At 36.5% G+C, this 21,007-nt stretch overlaps 1 protein-coding gene across 28 annotated transcripts in view; it reads left to right on the forward strand.

Moving 5' to 3' along the window:
* The window catches only part of SENP7 (SUMO specific peptidase 7), a 185,573-nt gene that overhangs the window by 93,106 nt on the left and 71,460 nt on the right, over positions 1-21,007 (forward strand). For 9 of the 28 annotated variants that reach the window (XM_086408931.1, XM_086408961.1, XM_086408921.1 and 6 more), the window contains 2 exons: positions 995-1,192; positions 10,349-10,543. The exons of 9 other annotated variants lie outside the window; for them this stretch is intronic. In XM_086408931.1, the coding sequence (XP_086265057.1) occupies positions 995-1,192; positions 10,349-10,543 (393 nt within the window). The remainder of the gene's footprint in view (positions 1-994; positions 1,193-10,348; positions 10,544-21,007) is intronic. 10 more of the 28 variants (XM_086409004.1, XM_086409051.1, XM_086409015.1 and 7 more) reach the window with 2 other exon arrangements.

Genomic DNA, 21,007 nt, shown 5'->3' on the forward strand with positions numbered 1-21,007 from the left:
TTTATTGTTTAATGATAATCCTAAAATCTGTAAGTGCTTTCTGTAGTGGCTCCTTGGAAGAAGCAGAAGCTCCCACTTCTTCTACTAGATGATCTGAAGATACAGCCCCAAGGGGCAGGTGCAAACAAGTCATTTCTTTGACATGTTTTATCTTAAACATACACAAACACTGCTTTCTGTTTCTTAATATTCTTACTTTTGTTAAACAAAAAGGGTCTAAAACTGATACTAGGGAGTAGAATAGACACTCTTCTAATTAAACATTTTCAATTCTTCCCACAATTCCTCATTTGACATTGTTTTACATCAACTTGGTAGCCTGTTCACAGTACTGTGTTTCATGGTTCAAGAACTGAACACAGTTCTCCAAGTATCATTGGTACAAAGATTTGTTAAATGAGTAATGGGCAAAATATAATGAGGCAAAAAGCTGACAGTGCTTGGATTTATCAGTTTTACTTTTGAAATTGGTATACATACAGTGTTTTAAGTTGACCTATTTTTAGAAATAAGGTAAACCTAAATGTATCTTAAGACTATATAGAGTTAAGACTATAGATGATGTACTGTTATCTTTAGGTTTAATTATGTTTCCAAATCAACAAATACTAAACTAAGAACACATTTGTAATGCAGGAAGTGGTTGCCTTTGTGAGGTGATGTGCAAATGAATATTGTTCCACGGATAGTGTGGGTAAGCACAGATTAGTTACCAGGAATCCCAACAGCTGTGCATGTGTGTGACCACAGTTGTAGTATTTCAGACAGAATTCTGAAGGAAATCCCAATTTAAGTGAAATGTGCTTTAGTTTTTCATGTATATTTGAGAATGGTTAGGCAGATTTTTTTTTGTTATGGTATTTACTACTCTGGTTAATTGCTTGAAGAACTGAATTAGAATTCCTGAAGGTTTTCATTTGTTATAATTTGTGATGAATACATGTATTATATAATATTTAGTACTGTATGTATTAATTATTTATGTGTATAACAGGCAACTCAAAGTTATGTTGACGAATGTCCTATGGACGGATTTAGGACGAAAATTCAGAAAGACCCTACCTAGAAACGATGCTAATTTATGTGATGCCAACAAGGTGCAGTCTGACTCATTGCCTTCGACATCTGTTGACAGCCTAGAGACATGTCAAAAATTAGAACCTCTTCACCAAAGCCTTAATTTATCTGAAAGGTATGTTGTTCAGTATTGATTTTGTTCAGCTTACTGCACTGGAAGTACTTTAAGTCCAATGATCTTAAAAATAAGATTGTTGGAAATGATCCTTAAGAAAATCGGCATATACACGTGTAACTCCCTCAAATCTTAAAGCTGACAATCTTAATTTACAAAGTTAATGACTCTACATTTTGTTAAATCAATTGGGTTAGAATTATTTTTAAAAACAAATAATATTCTTAGTACATTTAACTTAATAATTTGATTCACATATACATATTTTTAGAGATTCACGTATATAAAATGAAGAACTAGATATAGACAGGTAGATGAGGACCTAGATTTTGTTAGGTAAGGACCTAAATATTATCTCAAAGGTATGTTAAAGATGAAAAGAAAAAAAAAATGTCTGTCTATCTATGGATCTTTTAAATTTTCTGCTTCTTATCATTTGTTGGTGTTTAGTTGCTTAGTTGCATCTGACTCTTTGTGACTCCCTGGACTGCAGCATGCCAAGTATCTTTAACATAACTTTTAAATATTATTTAATCTAGGTCCTTACCACTTTTTATTTTGTGAGCTTTCTTATATTTTACATGCATTTAAAAAACAGGAGATGATTTTGAATTATTACTCCCAGATTTTTAATAATAAATATGCAGTTTAATTTTGAAAGCTAACAAGACCTGTTTTGTTCTATATATATATTTTTTAAATTGTATGTGAAGTTTGGGACTAAAAATTAGAAATTAGCTTTGGGAATTTTTGACCTATAACATAATGTTTTAAATGTATTTCCATTTACAGTTTTAACCCTTAAGTGAATTATTTTTTTAGGGGAAGTATTTAGTTTCAATTAGAATAGCATGCCATTAGCTAGATGGTGCTTTGATTATTTGGTCTGTAACCTTAATGGCAATTTTTTTTTAGCAATATTTTTAATATTTATTTTTTATCCATTTATTTGGCTGTGCTGGGTCTTAGTTATGGCATGTGGGATATAGTTCCCTGATCAAGAATTTAATCAGGCCCCTTGCACTGGGAGCGCAGTCTTAGCCACTGGAACACCAAGGAAGTCCCTGGATAACAATTTATAAGTGCTTTAAGCCAAGATCCAGCTGAAACTTGGTGACTTTCAGCACAATTACTTTAAAAACTAAAGTAGAACTCTGTCACAACATTTGAACGTAGTGTTGTGCAGTACTTTTTTTTTTTTAAAGGACACTTCTTTTAAAAAATGCAATAACATAAAAAGCTATATAACAAGAATTTCCGTACTATATCATACCTGATGTAAATTAAATTTTCTAAAGCACACAAAATCTTAGACACTTAGCTTTAGTAATTTATGAAGAAGCAATTTACTCTCATTGTCCTGAAGTACAGCGGTTTTCTTTCTTAGTACAGGTGAGCTATTCCTTTACTGTGCTGATAGATCTAAATAAAGGGGGCTACTTAAAGGGATGGGCCTTCCAATCCCTTTGGTTCTTTTGAGAAGAAGCTCCAGCTCTCCTCCAGATGACATCCATCCCCCTCATCCCATGTCTGATCTTTTTGAATTAGAACAGTGTGAGGAGAACAGTGTAATGCGTCATCCCCCAGAATAGTTTTTCTTACCAGAAATTGTTAGCAGCTAGATTATGTGTTCAGGAAACTTAAATAAAATGTGAAATAGAGTCCCAATAAGATTCTAATTCGTTTTTTTACTGTGTATGTGTGTTTCTGTTCCCTTACTCAGATGAGCTGCCACTTAGTCCAGACCTTCCCCTCAGCTCCAGGTGTCTTAGGTTTAGCTTGTTTCAAAGTGAGTAAATCATCTTTGTTTTCAGACTTGTTCCTTTTTTCCTGTCTTCTCCCTGTCTGAATATATGACTCCTTTTCACACTTAGTTCTTTGCATTAGAACTTAGAAATTGTCCTGGCTCCTGTTTTTCCCTTACTCTTTGTATCTAATCATTTATCAAGTCTAGTTATTTTTGCCTCCTAAATCTGTCTTCAAATGATCTTTTCTTCCTCTTTCTCATCACTGCCCCAGTTCAAACCCTGATAACTTTGTGCCTTTATTACTCTGATCGTAATTTTATTGGGCTTCCTGTGCATAGTCTTTTTTTTCGTCTTCATTATTTCACCATATTTTTGCTGAAGTATGAAGATGTTGTGTGTCACTCTGCTATTTAACATCTTTCTGTGGCTCCAGATAATCTTTAGGTTAAAGTTCGAACTCTTTACCTTGGCATTACAACGTCCATAATGATTGCACCTTGATTGTCTCTAGCCTTGTGTCTGTCTACTCTTCCACATTCAGTACTGTGCTTTAGAATTAAGGAACTGCTGGTAGCTCACTGAATGTATAATGTTGTTTTATACCTCTGAGCTTTTTGTCCTCTTATCTTGGGAAAAATTTCCTTTTCCCATTTATTGACTGATATTGGTCTTTAACACTGAACTCATTTCCATCTTCTTGGGAAGCCTTCTTCGATTCCAGCTGCCACATCTTTCTTTGATCTCTTTGGGAAAGCTGCCTTTTCTGTATCATAGCACCCATAACATTTAATGTGATTTCTCTGCCTCCCTTACTATAAGCTTCATAAGGGCAGAGACTACGTTTTATTATTTTTTCCTTACACAGTACTGGGCACATACTGAATTCTCAATAAACGTTTGCTGAGATTACTTAGCAGTTCCAGTCTCTTTGATTGAAATGTCTTTTCCTCCACCCAAACCAATGATCTGCTCTGTAATTTTGGTCTCAGACAGGAAAAGAGGTATTATAAGCTTCAAATAAGAAAATTGGAGAGCTGTTTAGGGTATAGGTTTGGATAGATGTTTTCTGTGTGGAACTTGCTATCTAGAATAGGAGACTTAGACTTTCTTCAGACTTTGCTTAACTTTGACATGATACTGTTTGTCTTATTTTCATTTTACTTGGCTAAGATGTCATTATTTCAGAAAGATGAAAGGAAGAAAAACTTAGGTTTGGTTCTTAATTTTAACTTAAAATTTAACTACCGAGTAAACCAAAATTACTTATTCATTCCCAGCAATGGCTTCTTCTTTTTTTTTTTTTTTACTTTTTAAAAGTTTTGTCTACTTATTTTTAAGTAATTTTAAAATTTTATATTGGCATATAGTTGATTTACAACGTTGTAATAGTTTCAGATGTACAGAAAAGCACATTCTGGGATCTAAAGGTAGTGATCTAAGTATGTTGCCCTTTAATGAAGACAGTTTAGCCTTTTAATTTCTGGATAAAGTTGAGAAGAAAAACAGAAAATATGTGATCCCAATCAGTCTTATTAAATAATGAAGGAACGAGTCAAGAGTTTTAGAAATGTCAAGCTAGCAGTATGTGGGATACACACATATCTTTTAAAATAAATAAACCATATTTTAGTTTAGGTTTTATCTCCATATGTGGTTCATATCTGTTTTCCTGGGAGAATATTTCCAGATCTTTATAAGCCTTGGTCAGTAGGCAAGAAAGAACCTAGTGGGAGATACGTGCAAAACTTTTGAGGAGGTAAACCATCTTTATCTTGTCTTCATTGATTAACACCAGAGATTATTAGAGAAATACTGGGACAGTGTACAATATTCTGTTAAAAAAAGTTAACTCCTGGTTCTTGGGATTTCCCTAAATGGTGTAATTATATTTATCCGTGTTTTTCTTAAGTTTATATATGTTTGGAGTTTAAAAAAATTACATATTCCAGATATTGTGATGGTATGACTTTTTGGACACCCTGGTATTCCTGTAACCTTAAGACTTATTTAAGCCAGCAATGGTTTAGTTGAGTGATACTTTATTCACTTACAATATTGCTTAGTAAAAGAAAAGGGTAAATTTAGAAAATTTGTATATTATTTTAAGAAGGTAATTGAAAAATTTAAAAAAAATTTATGTAGCTTAAACTGATTTAGAAAGTAATACTTTGAATGATACCATCTGGGATAAGAATAGATTTATAGAAACCCTATTAAATGCCACAGCACAATTTTAGCAAAATGTTCATCTAAATTGTAGCAAAATAAAAACTAAATTAGTATTGTTATTTTTTTACTTGTTATTTATAGCTTTAATGCCAGATGCAATTATGTTATCTATCAACAAGGGTTCCATTTCTTTAAAAATTTGCTCTTAACATCAAGGATATCTTAATAGCTCCTATCAGATTTTCAGTTTTCTCCCATTTTTTATTTCAGTCTTATATTTACCTTGCTACTTATCTGTGGGGTGGAACTCACAATTTGTAATTGAAACAGTTAAGGACCAGAATGTGTATAGAGACACATTCAATAAATGATATTATTTCTCAGGCCAGTATACTTTCTGCTTCATTTCAGTGTTACAAAATTTGGTTCTTTGGTTTAGCATATTATGTTTTGAAATGTGCTTTCAACATGGCTTTCCTGGTGGCTCGAACGGTAAAGAATCTGCCTGCAATGTAGGAGACCTACGTTCAATCCCTGGGTCGGGACAATCACCTGGAGAAGGGAATGACTACCCACTCCAGTATTCTTGCCTGGAGAATTCCATGGACCGAGGAGCCTGGCAGGCTACTGTCCATAGGGTTACAAAGAGTCGGACACAACTGAGTGACTTAAAACTTTCACTTTCATAATATTAGTAAGTAAAATTGAATCTGTTTTACTTACTGATACTGTTTGCATACTTGAGAAAAAAATTGGATGGACTGTGTGAAATGGCAACTTTCAGTCCTTCCTGCTGTGTTGAGATAGTATAAGAGATGAAGTATACACTTTTACATATTTCTTGTTAACATTCAGAATCTTTTGTACTGCTGGCTAGCCCTAGAATTTCCATGGTAGTGCTAATTTATAAATTGTATACCAAAAGGCATTTTAGATATTATGAACTTAGTTATCACTTTATACATTTGTATTCTGTAAGGTTGTCACACAAAACTCTGTTTCTTCAAGGTACCCAAATTACATTAAGTTGTAAATAATTAAAGAAAGATGTTTGGGCTATGGTGTGTGTTATGAAGAGCTGGGAGTACTATAGATATTGCTAACTATTTAATTATATGCTTTTCTAAGAAGATGTTTTCATTAAGATCGCAGAGCAGAGCATGATAAATTATGACAATTAAATGCTAATTGAAAAGATAATTTATAAGTTTGGGGGGACTTCAATAATAGGTAGATTAAAGTGAGCTTCCATTTATTATAAATTGACTGTGTGCCAGGACTTGTGCTAATTGCTTTACATCTTTTATTTCATTTAATCTTAATCATTTTTAAGGTAGATATTACTATTCTCCACATCTTAGAGATGAGGAGATCAGTGATAATAGGCATAAATTATGGTAAGTACCCAACCTAAGGTTATATAATTACTAGTTGAAGTTGAAACACTTCAACCTGTGTTTCACTCCAAAGTCCTTGCTCTTAACTAACTCTGTGCCCATACTGCTTTTCATTTTTCTGACCTTTAATTTTTTTTCATAAGTAAAGTAGGGATTGGACTTTATTACATATTTTACATGATATTGAATTCATTAACCTTTAAATATTCTTATTTTTAATTTTTTTCTTGTGGCATTTGTTCACAGTAGTAGAATGCTTTCCTTTTTTTTAAATGGCCAAAGTGTTTTATTTATTTATTTTTTTTTAATTTAAATTTATTTATTTTAATTCGAGGCTAATTACTTTACAGTATTGTATTGGTTTTGCCATACATCAACATGAATCCACCATGGGTGCACACGTGTTCCTCATCCTGAACCCCCTCCCTCCCCATACCATCCCTCTGGGTCATCCCAGTGCACCAGCCCCGAGCATCCTGTATCATGCATCGAACCTGGACTGGTGATTCATTTCATATATGATATTATACATGTTTCAATGCCATTCTCCCAAATCGTCCCACCCTCTCCCTCTCCCACAGAGTCCAAAAGACTGTTCTATACATCTGTGTCTCTTTTGCTGTCTCACATACAGGGTTATCGTTACCATCTTTCTAAATTCCATATATATGCGTTAGTATACTGTACTGGTGTTTTTCTTTCTGGCTTACTTGCCATGGTAGACATACTAAGTTAGCTCCTTGAGCCTTCTGGTGGCTTCAGAGCCCTTTAGGGCTTTTGTACTTTAGAGCTGTGGCTTCTATTGTAGATTCGTGTATAATCTTTTCAAATGGGTTTTGGGGGAATTTTCAAATTTTTCTCTTCTTGGAAAGAGTTTTAAACTATTTGTTTAGCTTAAAAATTCTCACTTACTTCTAAGGTTCTTTTTTCATAGCTCTGGTTTTTCTTTCTTCAACAATCTAGCAGCAAAACAAACCATAATAGAATAGAATGATCATTTGTTATTCAAAAGAGAATTCTAATCTTTATAATTATTCTTTTCCTTGCTGATATTTGTACATTTTTTTGTTTGCTTATTTTTGCTGATTATTCTCTTCAGTACTTTGTAGAGAACTACCCTTCTATGGACTTTTTCTCTCCTATTTGGAGCTTTCTTTAGGGACTCAACATTTAAAAACGTACTTAAACTTACTATAGTCAGGCATTTAAACAAGTGAATTATAGCTGATTTTTTTCTTGGGAGGATATTTCTTCTTCTATCCTCCACATTTTAAATACTACAGTTCTTGAATTATTTTGTTATGAACTACATTTTAGAATTCAGTAATGATAGGGGAACATGAAGAGTATATCATCAATTCTTAAAATGGGCTATCAACTAGTGTATCAAATTCTCTCATCTCTTAAAAGTAAGTAAAATTTAAGGGGACGACAGAGAATGAGATGGTTGGATGGCATCACTGACTTGATAGACATGAGTTTGAGTAAGCTCCAGGAGTTGCCTGGCATTCTGCATTCCATGGGGTCACAAAGAGTTGGACATGACTGAGCGACTGAACTGATTGATTTGAAGAAAAATAGTTCTTACTTGAATAAAATTCTCTCTTCTAATAATCCTACATTCTCCCTAAAGATTGAGAACTGCAGTTGAGTTTTCTTTATTCATTTACCTGCAATTCCTAGTGTGAGGTCAGAAGAAATATTGAGACTCCTTACTGGTCTTTTGTTGTCTTCATTCCTACTTCAAATCCAGGATTTTAAGGAGGGTTCTGTCAGGCATCAAATATACAAAGTAGACAGTAATAAATAGGAATCTTAGAGGCTTAAATCATGAGAGGAGAAAGACAAATATCTTTGTTCTTCACTCTCCACAATTCGTGATTGTGCTAAATGGCTTACTTTATTTCCTTTCTTCCTTCACTTAAACTCTTGAGTTCAGAGAGTTGTATTTACCATAGCCTTGTTTAAGATCATATACTGCTTAATCAACCCAGTACTTTTTTGTGGAGGTTGTTCTGGAAATGGATATATTTAAGGATTCCTAAAGTATCTACCTGAGAAGGCAATGGCACCCCACTCCAGTACTCTTGCCTGGAAAATCCCATGGACGGAGGAGCCTGGTAGGCTGCAGTCCATGGGGTCGCTGAGGGTCAGACACGACTGAGCGACTTCACTTTCACTTTCATGCATTGGAGAAGGAAATGGCAGCCCACTCCAGTGTTCTTGCCTGGAGAATCTCAGGGACTGGGGAGCCTCATGGGCTGCCGTCTCTGGGGTCACACCGAGTCGGACACGACTGAAGCGACTTAGCAGCAGCAGCAGCAAAGTATCTACAGATAAACTCAGTTATCTGGATGCTGTGGCAAGTTAGTATTGAAAATGCAGTGTAATGGAATAAAATTTAAAAAACCCAAAAGCCTAGGTTCTTCTAGGAGCTAGAGTTGCTTATACTTGGGCAACCATTTACCTTTTATGAGATTTGAGTTCTTCATGTTTAAAATAAAGGGGAGACTGAATTATTTTACACTTCTCCTAGGATCTGAAATTCTGCATTGTCTGGAACATAGTGAAAAGAACACAGTGCTTCTATTCTGTAGTGAAAATTGAAGGGTACCTCTCTTGCCTGGAAAATCCCACGGACGGAGGAGCCTGGTAGGCTGTAGTCCATGGGGTCGATAAGAGTCGGACACGACTGAGTGATTTCCGTTTCACTTTTCACTTTCATGCATTGGAGAAGGAAATGGCAACCCACTCCAGTGTTCTTGCCTGGAGAATCCCATGGATGGAGGAGCCTGGTAGGCTGCAGTCTATGGGGTCGCTAAGAGTCGGACACGACTGCGCGACTTCCCTTCCCTTCCTTCTGAGTGGTATAGCAAATGTAGCAGAGTACAGGGAAGCTCACATTGTTTACTTAAACAAAAGTACTTTGGTCCTTTCTAGGTGTTATCTGTTATTTCTCACAAAATGTCAGTGAAGTGCTGCAAGTGACAGTCAGGGAGGACATCTCATAAACAGGAGATAGGAAAACTTAAAAGAAAATGCTAACACAAATTTTAAAAATCACAATAATTTGATCTAGGCCTGTTAGTTCAGGGTCAGGTATTTGCTTTAAAGACGTCATTGTGGTATGGCAACGAGTATCAGTTGTTCATAATAACAGCTGGCTAAACGGAAGGTTAGGCCATCCTCTTCTGTTTAAGAAGATACCAGGCTTGCATTACTAGTTTTTATATGAATCCCACCAATTTAAAAATTATGCTTTAGTTTTCTAAACATTAATTTTGTTGACCCTTTTTCCTGATGCTATTATGTAAAACATATTTATTACCATCAATATATGTGCTGTTTTTCTTAAGGAATCTGTCATTACTATAGATGCAGTCTGAATGATGTCTTTCTTGTTGGATTTAGCATTTATCATTTGCCAATTATGAATATGTTGTTATTTACCAAAGACCGTTCTGTTGAAAGAGAATAAAGATTTTTTTGAATTGGTTTGTAGTCTCTGTATTTTTAATAACTACTGGAAAGGAAAAACCTTTTTTTTTTTTTTTTTGAGAAAAATTGGTTAAAATTTTAAGCAGTTCCAATAGCATCCACTAGTATACTTAAAGCCGTATAGTGGCAGGCCAATCTATGCCAGTTTATAAGATGTAAGTACTTCCAGAAACAAAAAAAGAGTGTTCATCCAAAATACTGAGTATTTATGGGTTGATTTCCAGGATGGTATAATTCTAATAGATTACTTATGCTAAGTTGAAAATGTTTGAAACTTCAACTTCCTAGAATTTTTTTTACTGCAAATTTCAGTATAGTACAGTGTTTGTTATTTTATATGACAGGATACCCAGAGTTATATTGACGAATGTCTTGGGAACGAAGTTAGGAAGAAAATACATAAAGACCTCATCTGTAACTGAGGCCAATTTGGGTGATACAGACAACTTGCAATCAGAGCAGCTTTCTTCATCATCTGATGGCAGCCTAGAATCTTGTCAAAATCTAAATCCTCACAAGAACTTCTTTTTATCTGAAAGGTATGTTTAGTGATAACTCTACTCAAAATAAAATAAATTGTGCACTTATTCTCATGAGCCTTCTTCTGTTCTCCCCTGAGAAATGTGTTACTGCTAAATAACTAGTGTTAACTTTTCTCCCCTGGTGACTGGAGTTGCTATGGGAACCAGCAGCCCATAGTTAAGAGTCAGTTTCAGAAAGTACTGATCATTCTACTTGTGTTTGGGAAAATGGATGTTGGCTTGTAATGAAAATTTAGTTACCTACTGCATCTTTTCTGGTGTAATTGAAATTCATTCCCCTGACATATGTCTGTTCCTCATCTTTCTTTGTCCTATCCACCCATCTGTTTCTCCATCGATCCATCCATCCCTTCTTTTTTTTTTTATTGTTTTTATACTCAGATTCTAGAACACTGCCTAGTCACTAAGCATCTGCTGAATGAGTGATTGTATGCATTCCTCACCAAAAAGATGATATGAGGTAGCCGAATTGGTACATAGCTTAACTGTATTAATAAGAAATATGGAAATCAGCAGTGCCAGGTAGCACTGGTGGTAAAGAACCCACCTGCCAGTGCAGGAGATGCCTGAGACAAGGGTTCAGTCTCTGGGTTGGGAAGATCCTTTGGAGGAGGGCATGGCAATCACTCCAGTATTCTTGCCTAGAGAATCCGATGGACAGAGGAGCCTGGTGGGCTAGAGTGCATACAGTCACAAAGAGCTGGGCATGACTGAACGACTTTGTAGCAAAGTACTAGGAGAGGCTCATATGGTGGTTGTAAATAAAAAAAAAAAAATTGTGGTTAAAAAGCTTGGGGATGTCAGTTAGTACATAATACTAGATCTTTTAACTTTCATTTACCGTGAAACTCTATTTTATTTTCCGCTTTCTAACAGTACAATAAATAGTTGTGATCTGAGTGAATAATTGTTGATCCAATCTTAATTGCCTTTCTACCCCTAATCATCCAAAGGTAACTTCTGGTTTGTATTTCTCTTTTAAGGCTAATTACATTAAAGAGTATTCATAGTTACCTTTTAAAGTATCTATAATAAATTTCTTACTTTATAACATTCTGTTTTTATAAATTCTGTTTATTTCTTATTAACATAAATTTTATGAATTTTTCTTCTTTTGGAGAATATTTTCTGTTTCACTTAGATTCTACTTAGCGAATTCTCAGTGACAATGTTAACTTTATCCTTTTTCTGAATTTGCTGAAAATAAAAAAGTGTTTCAGTGGCATTATCCAGTTACTAATAAATTTAATATATAATCAGAGGTAGTAGAAATGTATTTTATCATTTTGCACTAGAAGTGTTTATATCTTCATCCTATACTAGACAGTGAGCTCCTTAAGGAGAGATACTGGTAGCCTACAGTGCATGATACCAGATTCATGAATTCATGATCTCTGAAGAAGATTTAGTTTTGGGATCAGAGACCAGGCTTGATCACTTAGAGCTTTTGTGTGGCAGAAGATTTATTACAGTGAAAAAGGACAGAGAAAGCTTCTGATGTAGACATCGGAAGGGGAACAGAGAGTGCCCCATCACTAGTCTTAGCAAGGGAGCTGTATACTTGTTGAGCTGGTTATTAACAGTAAATCAAAAAAATGTCTCAAGGTTGTAAAGGTCTTACCAGACCCACTCCCACAAGATAACAAGATTAGTCATAAGGTTTTGTTAAGGAGAAACATGTTCTTAAGCAAGGTACATTTTTGTTGTATTATCATTAGTACAGAACTTAAGGAAGATCATACCCTGGAGTAGGATGAGTTGTTTTGTTGTGTAATCATCAGCTCTGGGTTTAAAGCTAGTCTTAAAGATTGTTGCCATAACAACTCAGAGTTTAAGGAAAAATGCCTTGTGTGACTAAGACCAAATCCCTTACATAGTACTATGTGGTAACATACAATGGAACTGACATTAGATTCAAGGGATTAGATCTGATAGAGTGTCTGAAATTTGGAAAATTCAGCAGTGGCCACGGGACAGGAAAAGGTCAGTTTTCATTCCAATCCCAAAGAAAGGCAATGCCAAAGAATGCTCAAACTACCACAAAATTGCACTCATCTCACACACTGGTAAAGTAATGCTCAAAATTCTCCAAGCCAGGCTTCAGTGAAGCGTGAACTTCCAGATGTTCAAGCTGGTTTTAGAAAAGGCAGAGGAACCAGAGATCAAATTGCCAACATCCGCTGGATCATAGAAAAAGCAAGAGAATTCCAGAAAAACATCTATTTCTGCTTTATTGACTATGCCAAAGCCTTTGACTGTGTGGAAAATTCTGAAAGAGATGGGAATATCAGACCACTTGACCTGTCTCTTGAGAAACCTATATGCAGATCAGGAAGCAACAGTTAGAACTGGACATGGAACAACAAACTGGTTCCAAATAGAAAAAGGAGTACGTCAAGGCTGTATATTGTCACCCTGCTTATTTAACTTATATGCAGAGTATATCCTGAGAAACACTGGACTGGAAGAAGCACAAGCTGGAATCAAGATTGCCAGGAGAAATATCAATAACCTCAGATATGCAGATGACACCACCCTTATGGCAGAAAGTGAAGAGGAACTAAAAAGCCTCTTGATGAAAGTGAAAGAGGAGAGTGAAAAAGTTGGCTTAAAGCTCAACATTCAGAAAACAAAGATCATGGCATCTGGTCCCATCACTTCATGGGAAATAGATGGGGAAACAGTGGAAACAGTGTCAGACTTTATTTTTTTGGGGCTCCAAAATCACTGCAGATGGTGACTGCAGCTACGAAATGAAAAGATGCTTACTCCTTGGAAGGAAAGTTATGAGCAACCTAGATAGCATATTCAAAAGCAGAGACATTACTTTGCCAACAAAGGTCTGTCTAGTCAAGGCTATGGTTTTTCCAGTAGTCATGTCTGGATGTGAGAGTTGGACTGTGAAGAAAGCTGAGCGCCGAAGAATTGATGCTTTTGAACTGTGGTGTTAAAGAAGACTCTTGAGAGTCCCTTGGACCGCAAGGAGATCCAACCAGGTCATCCTAAAGGAGATCAGTCCTGGGTGTTCATTGGAAGGACTGATCCTGAAGCTGAAACTCCAATACTTTGGCCACCTCATGCGAAGAGTTGACTCATTGGAAAAGACCCTGATGCTGGGAGGGATTGCAGGCAGAAGGAGAAGGGGACGACAGAGGATGAGATGGCTGGATGGCATCACCAACTCAATGGACATGAGTTTGAATGAACCCTGGGAGTTGGTGATGGACAGGGAGGCCTTGCATGCTGCGATTCATGGGGTCGCAAAGAGTCAGACACGACTGAGTGACTGAACTGACTTACTGACTGACTGACTCTCTGAAGAACTATGAATGGAGGTTCATAACATTGTATAGAAGATGGTGATCAAAACCATCCCCAAGAAAAAGACATGCGAAAAGGCAAAATGGCCTTATAAATAGTTGAGAAAAGAAGAGAAGTGAAAGGCAAAGGAGAAAAGGAAAGATATACCCATCTGAATGCAGAGTTCCAAAGAATAGCAAGGAGAGATAAGAAAACCTTCTTAAGTGATCAATGCAAAGAAATAGAGGAAAACAATAGAATGGGAAAGACTAGAGATCTCTTCAAGAAAATCTGAGATACCAAGGGAACATTTCATGCAAAGATGGGTACAATAATGGACAGAAAATGTATGGACCTAACAGAAGCAGAAGGTATTAAGAAGAGGTGGCAAGAATATACAGAAGAACTATACAAAAAAAGATCTAAATGACCCAGACAATCACGATGGTGTGATCACTCACCTAGAGCCAGACATTCTGGAGTGCAAACTCAAGTGGGCCTTAGAAAGCATCACTGCGAACAGATTAGTGGAGGTGATGGAATTCCAGTTGAGCTATTTCAAGTCCTAAAAGATGATGCTGTGAAAAATGCTGCACTCAGTATGCCAGCAAATTTGGAAAACTCAGCAGTGGCCACAGGACTGGAAAAGGTCAGTTTTCATTCCAAACCCAAAGAAAGGCAATGCCAAGGAATGCTTAAACTACCACACAATTGCACTCATCTCACATGCTAGTAAAGAAATGCTCAAAATTCTCCAGGCCAGGCTTCAATGATACATGAACTGTAAACTTCCAGATGTTCAAGCTGGTTTTAGAAAAGGCAGAGGAACCAGAGATCAAATTTTCAGCATCTGCTGGATCATTAAAAAAGCAAGAGAGTTCCAGAAAAACATCTACTTTTGCTTTATTGGCTATGCCAAAGCGTTTGATTATGTGGATCACAACGGTGGAAAATTCAAGAGATGGGAATACCAGACCACCTTACCTGCCTCCTGAGAAATCTGTATGCAGGTCAAGAAGTGACATTTAGAACTGGACGTGGGACAATGGACTGGTTCCAAATTGGGAAAGGAGTATATCAAGGCTGTATTTTGTTACTCTGCTTATTTAATCTATATACAGAGTACATCATTCAAAATGCTGGGCTGGATGAAGCACAAGCTGGAATTAAGATTGCCAGGAGAAATATCAATATCTCAGATATGCAAATGATACCATCTTTATGGCAGAAAGCAAAAAGGAACTCAAGAGCCTCTTATTGGAAGTGAAAGAGGAGAGTGAAAAGTCTGACTTAAAACTCAGCATCCAGAACACTAAGATCATGGCATCCAGTCCTATCACTTCATGGCAAATAGTTGGTGAAACAGTGGAAACACTGAGAGACTAGACTTTATTTTCTTGGGCTCCAAAATCACTGCAGAAGGTGATTGCAGCCATTAAAAGATGCTTGCTCCTTGGGAGAAAAGCTATGACCAACCTAGACAGCGTATTAAAAAGCAGAGACATTGCTTTGCTGACACAGTTCGTCTAGTCAAAGCTATGGTTTTTCCAGTAGTCATGTATGGATGTGAGTTGGACCATAAAGAGAGCTGAGCACCAAAGAATTGACGCTTTTGAGCTGTGGTGTTGGAGGAGACTCTTGAGAGTCCCTTGGACTGCAAGATCAGTCCAGTCAGTCCTGAAGGAAATCAGTCCTAAATGTTCATTGGATGGACTGTTGCAGAAGGTGCAGCTCCAATACTTTGGCCACCTGATGCAAAGAACTGACTCATTAGAAAAGACCCTGATGCTGGGAAGGATTGAAGGTGGGAGAAGGTGACAACAGAGGATGAGGTGGCTGGATGGCTTGCTTGCTGCACGCAGGCTTTCTCTAGTTATGGCAAGTGGGAGCTACTCTCCAGTTATGGCACATGGCTTCTCATTGCGGTGGCTTCTTGTTGTGGAGCATAGGCTCTAGGGTGCACAGGCTTCAGTAGTTGTAGCGTGTGGGCTAAGTAGTTGTGCGTCAAGGGCTGTGGAGCACAGGCTCAGTAGTTGTGATGCACAGACTTAGTTGTCCAAGGCCTGTGGGATCCTCCTGGATCAGGGATCAAAGCTGCGTCTCCTGCATTGGCAGAGAGATTCTTTTTTTTTTTTTAACTTATTATTATTATTATTTTTTTTTACTTTACAATATTGTATTGGTTTTGCCATACATCAACATGCATCTGCCACGGGTGTACAGACAGATTCTTTACCTCTGAACAATGGCCCTGGGTTTTGTATTTCTTACATGAGTTTTCTCTTAAGTCTTGTGTGTATTGAGGTATTTCATTTGTTTCTTACTAATTTGTAAGAACTCTTATGAAAGGTATTATCTCTGTGTTATACGTGTTGGAAAAAAATTTTTCAAGTTTGTTTTTGTAATTTTACTTTGTTTATAGTAACTTCTATGGCACTGAGACTTAAAAGTTTTATTTTGTAAAATCTGTCAGTTTTTGACTCCTGGTTCTGGTTTGCTCTTGGGAAGACCTCCTCAACCCGAAGTATAAAAATAGGTTAGTCAGCTGCTGTTTTAGTTTATGATTTTTTTAAATGAGGTATTAGACCCAGAACAACTGGTTGGAGATAACTTTCCTTATTGAAGTGTTGATTCCTTTTTGACTTTCTGGGGTCTTCTACAAATGTCTATGGGTACTGAGGCTGCTTCCACCATTAGGTGATTGTGAATAATTAAACTGTTATGAACATCAGTGTACGTGTATCTGTGTTTCTATATACTTTCAGTTCTTTTGGGTGTATTTCTGAAAGTGGAATTTCTGGATCCTATAATTCTATCATTAATTTTTTGGAGAACCACCATATTGTTTTCTATAAATGTAAAACTACATCATTTTACATTGCCACAGTGGTACACAAGGGTCCTGGTTTTTTTCACATCCTTTATAACACTTGATATTTTCTGTGTTTACATGATAATCATTCCAATGGATGTGAACCGATATCTCATTGTGGTTTTAACGTGGTTTTAGGGTTATTGAACATCTTTTTCATGTGTTTATTGGCCATTCATGTATCTTCTTTGGAGAAATGTGTATTCAAGTCCTTTGCCCATTGATGAATCAGGTTGTTTATCTGTGAGTTTAGAAGTTCTCTCTATTCTGAATATTAAAATATATTAATATTGTCATAAAGTATGATTTGCAGATAGATCTCCCATTTTGTGGGTTGCCTTTTTACTCTATTGTTCCTGCTATTTGGTGTACAGAAGTGTTAGTTTTTTTTAATTGAAAAAAATTTGGGGGGTAATGCCACGTGGCATGCAGGATCTTAGTTCCATGACCAGGGATTGAACTCGTTCTTGTCCACTGCAGTGGATCCATGGAGTCTCAACCACTGGACCATCAGGGAAGCCCCCAGAAGTTTTAATTTTGATGAAGTCCAGTTTATCTATGTTTCTATTTGATGTCATATCCAAGAAAATACTCTCATATCCAATGTCCTGAACATTTTCCCTTATGCTAAGAGTTTTATAGTTTCAGTTTATGCTTTTAGGCCTTTAATCCATTTTGAGCTAACTTTTGTATAAGACTATTAGGTGAGGGTCTTTCTTCATTCTTTTGCGTGTGGATATTCAGTTTTTCCAGCATCATTTGTTGAAAAAGCTGTGCTTTCCCCATTGAAAGGACTTAGCAGCCATTTGAAAATCATTTGACCATATATGTGTGGCTTTATTTCTGGGTGCTATTCTATTCCATTGATCTCCATATTTGTCTTTATGATAGTACCATATATGTTGATTATTATAGCTTTGTAGTAAGTTTTGATATCAGGGAGTTTGATCCCTCCAAATATGTTGAAGATTGTTTTGACTCTTGTTGCGTATACATTTTCAGTTCAGTTCAGTCACTCAGTCGTGTCCGACTCTTTGCGACCCCATGAATCACAGCACGCCAGGCCTCCCTGTCCATTACCAACTCCCGGAGTCCACCCAAACCCATGTCCATTGTGTCGGTGATGCCATCCAGCCATCTCATCCTCTGTCTTCCCCTTGTCCTCCTGCCCTCAATCTTTCCCAGCATCAGGGTCTTTTCAAATGAGTCAGCTCTCCGCATGAGGTAGCCAAAGTATTGGAGTTTCAGCTTCAGCATCAGTCCTTCCAATGAACACCCAGGATTGATCTCCTTTAGGATGGACTGGTTGGATCTCCTTGCAGTCCAGGGAACTCTCAAGAGTCTTCTCCAACACCACAGTTGCACAAATGTGCAACTTTTTAATGTGCTGTCTAGGTTGGTCATAAGTTTCCTTCCAAGGAGCAAGTGTCTTTTAATTTCATGGCTGCAGTCACCATCTGCAATGATTTTGGAGCCCAGAAAAATAAAGTCAGCTACTGTTTTCACTGTTTCCCCATCTATTTGCCATGAAGTGATGGGACCAGATGCCATGATCTTTGTTTTCTGAATGTTGAGCTTTAAGCCAACTTTTTCACTCTCCTCTTTCACTTTCATCAAGAGGCTCTTTAGTTCTTCACTTTCTGCCATAAGGGTGGTATCATCTGCATATCTGAGGTTATTGATATTTCTCTCGGGAATCTTGATTTCAGCTTGTGCTTCCTTCAGCCCAGCATTTCTCATGATGTACTCTGCATAGAAGTTAAATAAGCAGGGTGACAATATATAGCCTTGACGTACTCCTTTTCTTATTTGGAACCAGTCTGTTGTTCTATGTCCAGTTCTAACTGTTGTTTCCTGACCTGTATACAGGTTTCTCAAGAGGCAGGTCAGGTGGTCTGGTATTCCCGTCTCTTTCAGATTTTTTCATAGTTTATTGTGATCCACACAGTCAAAGGCTTTGGTATAGTCAATAAAGCAGAATAGATGTTTTTCTGGAACTCTCTTGCTTTTTTGATGATCCAGTGAATGTTGGTAATTTGTTCTCTGGTTCCTATACATTTTAGGATAAGTTTTTTTTTTTATTTCTGTGAAAAATGTCACTGTGTTTTTGATAAGATCGCATTGGATCTGTAGATTGCTTTAGGTAGTATTGACATGTTAAGTCTTCTAGTCCATGAACATGAGTTGTATTTCCATTTATTAATATCTTCTTTAATTTCTTTTAGCCATGTTTTATAATTTTCATTTTACAAGTCTTGTCTCCTTGGTTAAGTGCTTAGTTTTTTCTCTTCTTGAAGCTATTGTAAATAGAATTATTTCCTTAATTTCTTCTTTTGTTTATTACCTCTAATCATTTTTTATGTTTATGTATGTGTATGTGTATAATCTTTAGAGTTTCTTACTTGCAAGATCATATCATCTGTAAACAGAGTATTTCTTTCCAGTTTCAATGCTTTTATGTTTATTTTTCTTGTATAATTGCTCTGGCTAGAACTTCTAGTACTGTGTTGACTAGAAGTGGTGAAAGTGGTCATCCTTGTCTTATTCCTTTTTCTAGAAGAAGAGCTGTCCATCGTTCATCATTGAGTTTGATGTTTACTGTGTGTTTTTCATATATGATCTTTGCTATGATGATGTAGGTAGTTTCTTTTCTTAGATTGTTGAATTTCATTTTTTAGTCATCAGGAAAGGGTACTGAATTTTGTGAAGTACTTTTTCTGTATTAATTGACATGACCATGTAGTTTTCCTCTTTCATTTTGTTAATGTGGTGTATTATTTTGATAGATTCTTGTATGTTGAACCATCCTTGCATCCCAGGAACCATGTTTGAATTTATACCAGCTTAATTTCATAAATGTGCTCCTTTATAGCTCTGTCCTCACATACTTTAAGTCATTGATGTCATAAAATTATATCTTTATGTGTTGTTTGTTCAAAAGCATAGTCTAATAATTTAAAGAATGTATCAGTTTCTTAAATCATGTATAAAACAAACAGGCATATTATAAACCAGAATTACAGTAATAGTAGATTTTATAATTATCTATGGATTTACTTTTACCAGTTATTTTTAGTTTTTCTTACAGGGCTGGTTTTACTTATAGTGGTAATGATTTTCCTCAGCTGTTGTTTACCCCAGTTATTGTTGTTGTTCAGTCACCAAGTCATGTCCAACTCTTTGTGACCCCATTGACTGTGGCATATCAGGCTATTATATTGATAGATTCTTGTATGTTGAACCATCCTTTCATCCCAGGAACCATGTGGTTAGGATATATAACAATATGAACCATTTGGGGTATATTAATGAGAATTTTTCCTGTGTCCTCCACTATCTCCCAGAGTTTGTTCAAATTCCTGTCCCTTAAGTAGGTGATGCTGTCTAACCATCTCATTCTCTACTGCTTCATTTTCATTTTGCCTTCAGTCTTTCTCCTCATTTAGGATCTTTTCCGAAAGAGTTGACTCTTCACATCCGGTGGCCAAAGTACTGGAACTTCAGCATCAGTCCTTCCGATGAGTATTTGGGGTTGATTTCTTTTAGGATTGACTGATTTGACCTCCTTGCAGTCCAAGGGACTCTCCAAGAGTCTTCACCAGCACCACAGTTCAAAAGCATCAATTCTTTGGCACTCAGCCTTCTTTGACTTCCCTGGTGGCTCAGACGATAAAGCGTCTGTCTACAGTGTGGGAGACCCAGGTTCGATCCCTGGGTCGGGAAGATCCTCTGGAAAAGGAAATGGCAATCCACTCCAGTACTGTTGCCTGGAAAATCCCATGGACAGAGGAGCCTAGTAGGCTACAGTCCATGGGGTTGCAAAGAGTCGGACACGACTGAGCGACTTCACTTTCACTTTCAGCCTTCTTTATGGTCCAGCTTTCACATCCATACACGACTGTTGGAAAAACTGTAACTTTGACTATGTGGACCTTTGTCGGCAAAGTGATGTCTCTGCTTTTTAATGTGCTATCTAGATTTGTTTATCTTAGAATGTCTTGATTTTGTTCTCATTTTTGAAGGATAGTATAGTCAGATATAGAATTCCTTGTTGATAGATTTTTTCCTTTGAATATACCAATTCAGTGTTTTTTGGCCAGCATGGTTTTTGATAAGAAATCTTCTCATAATCTTATTGAGGATCTTTTATGTGTGATGAGTCACTTTTTTCTTTGTGCTTTCAAGAAAGAGTTCTCTCTTTGCCTTTGTCTTTGGACAATTTAATTATAACTTTTCTTGATATAGGTCTCATTCAGTTTACTGTACGTGTAGTTCCTTGGGTTTCTTTG

The sequence above is a fragment of the Bos grunniens genome, chromosome 1 (genome assembly GCF_055505025.1).
Source record: "Bos grunniens cultivar Pamir isolate PY7600 chromosome 1, Bosgru_T2T1.0, whole genome shotgun sequence".
NCBI lineage: Eukaryota > Metazoa > Chordata > Mammalia > Artiodactyla > Bovidae > Bos > Bos grunniens.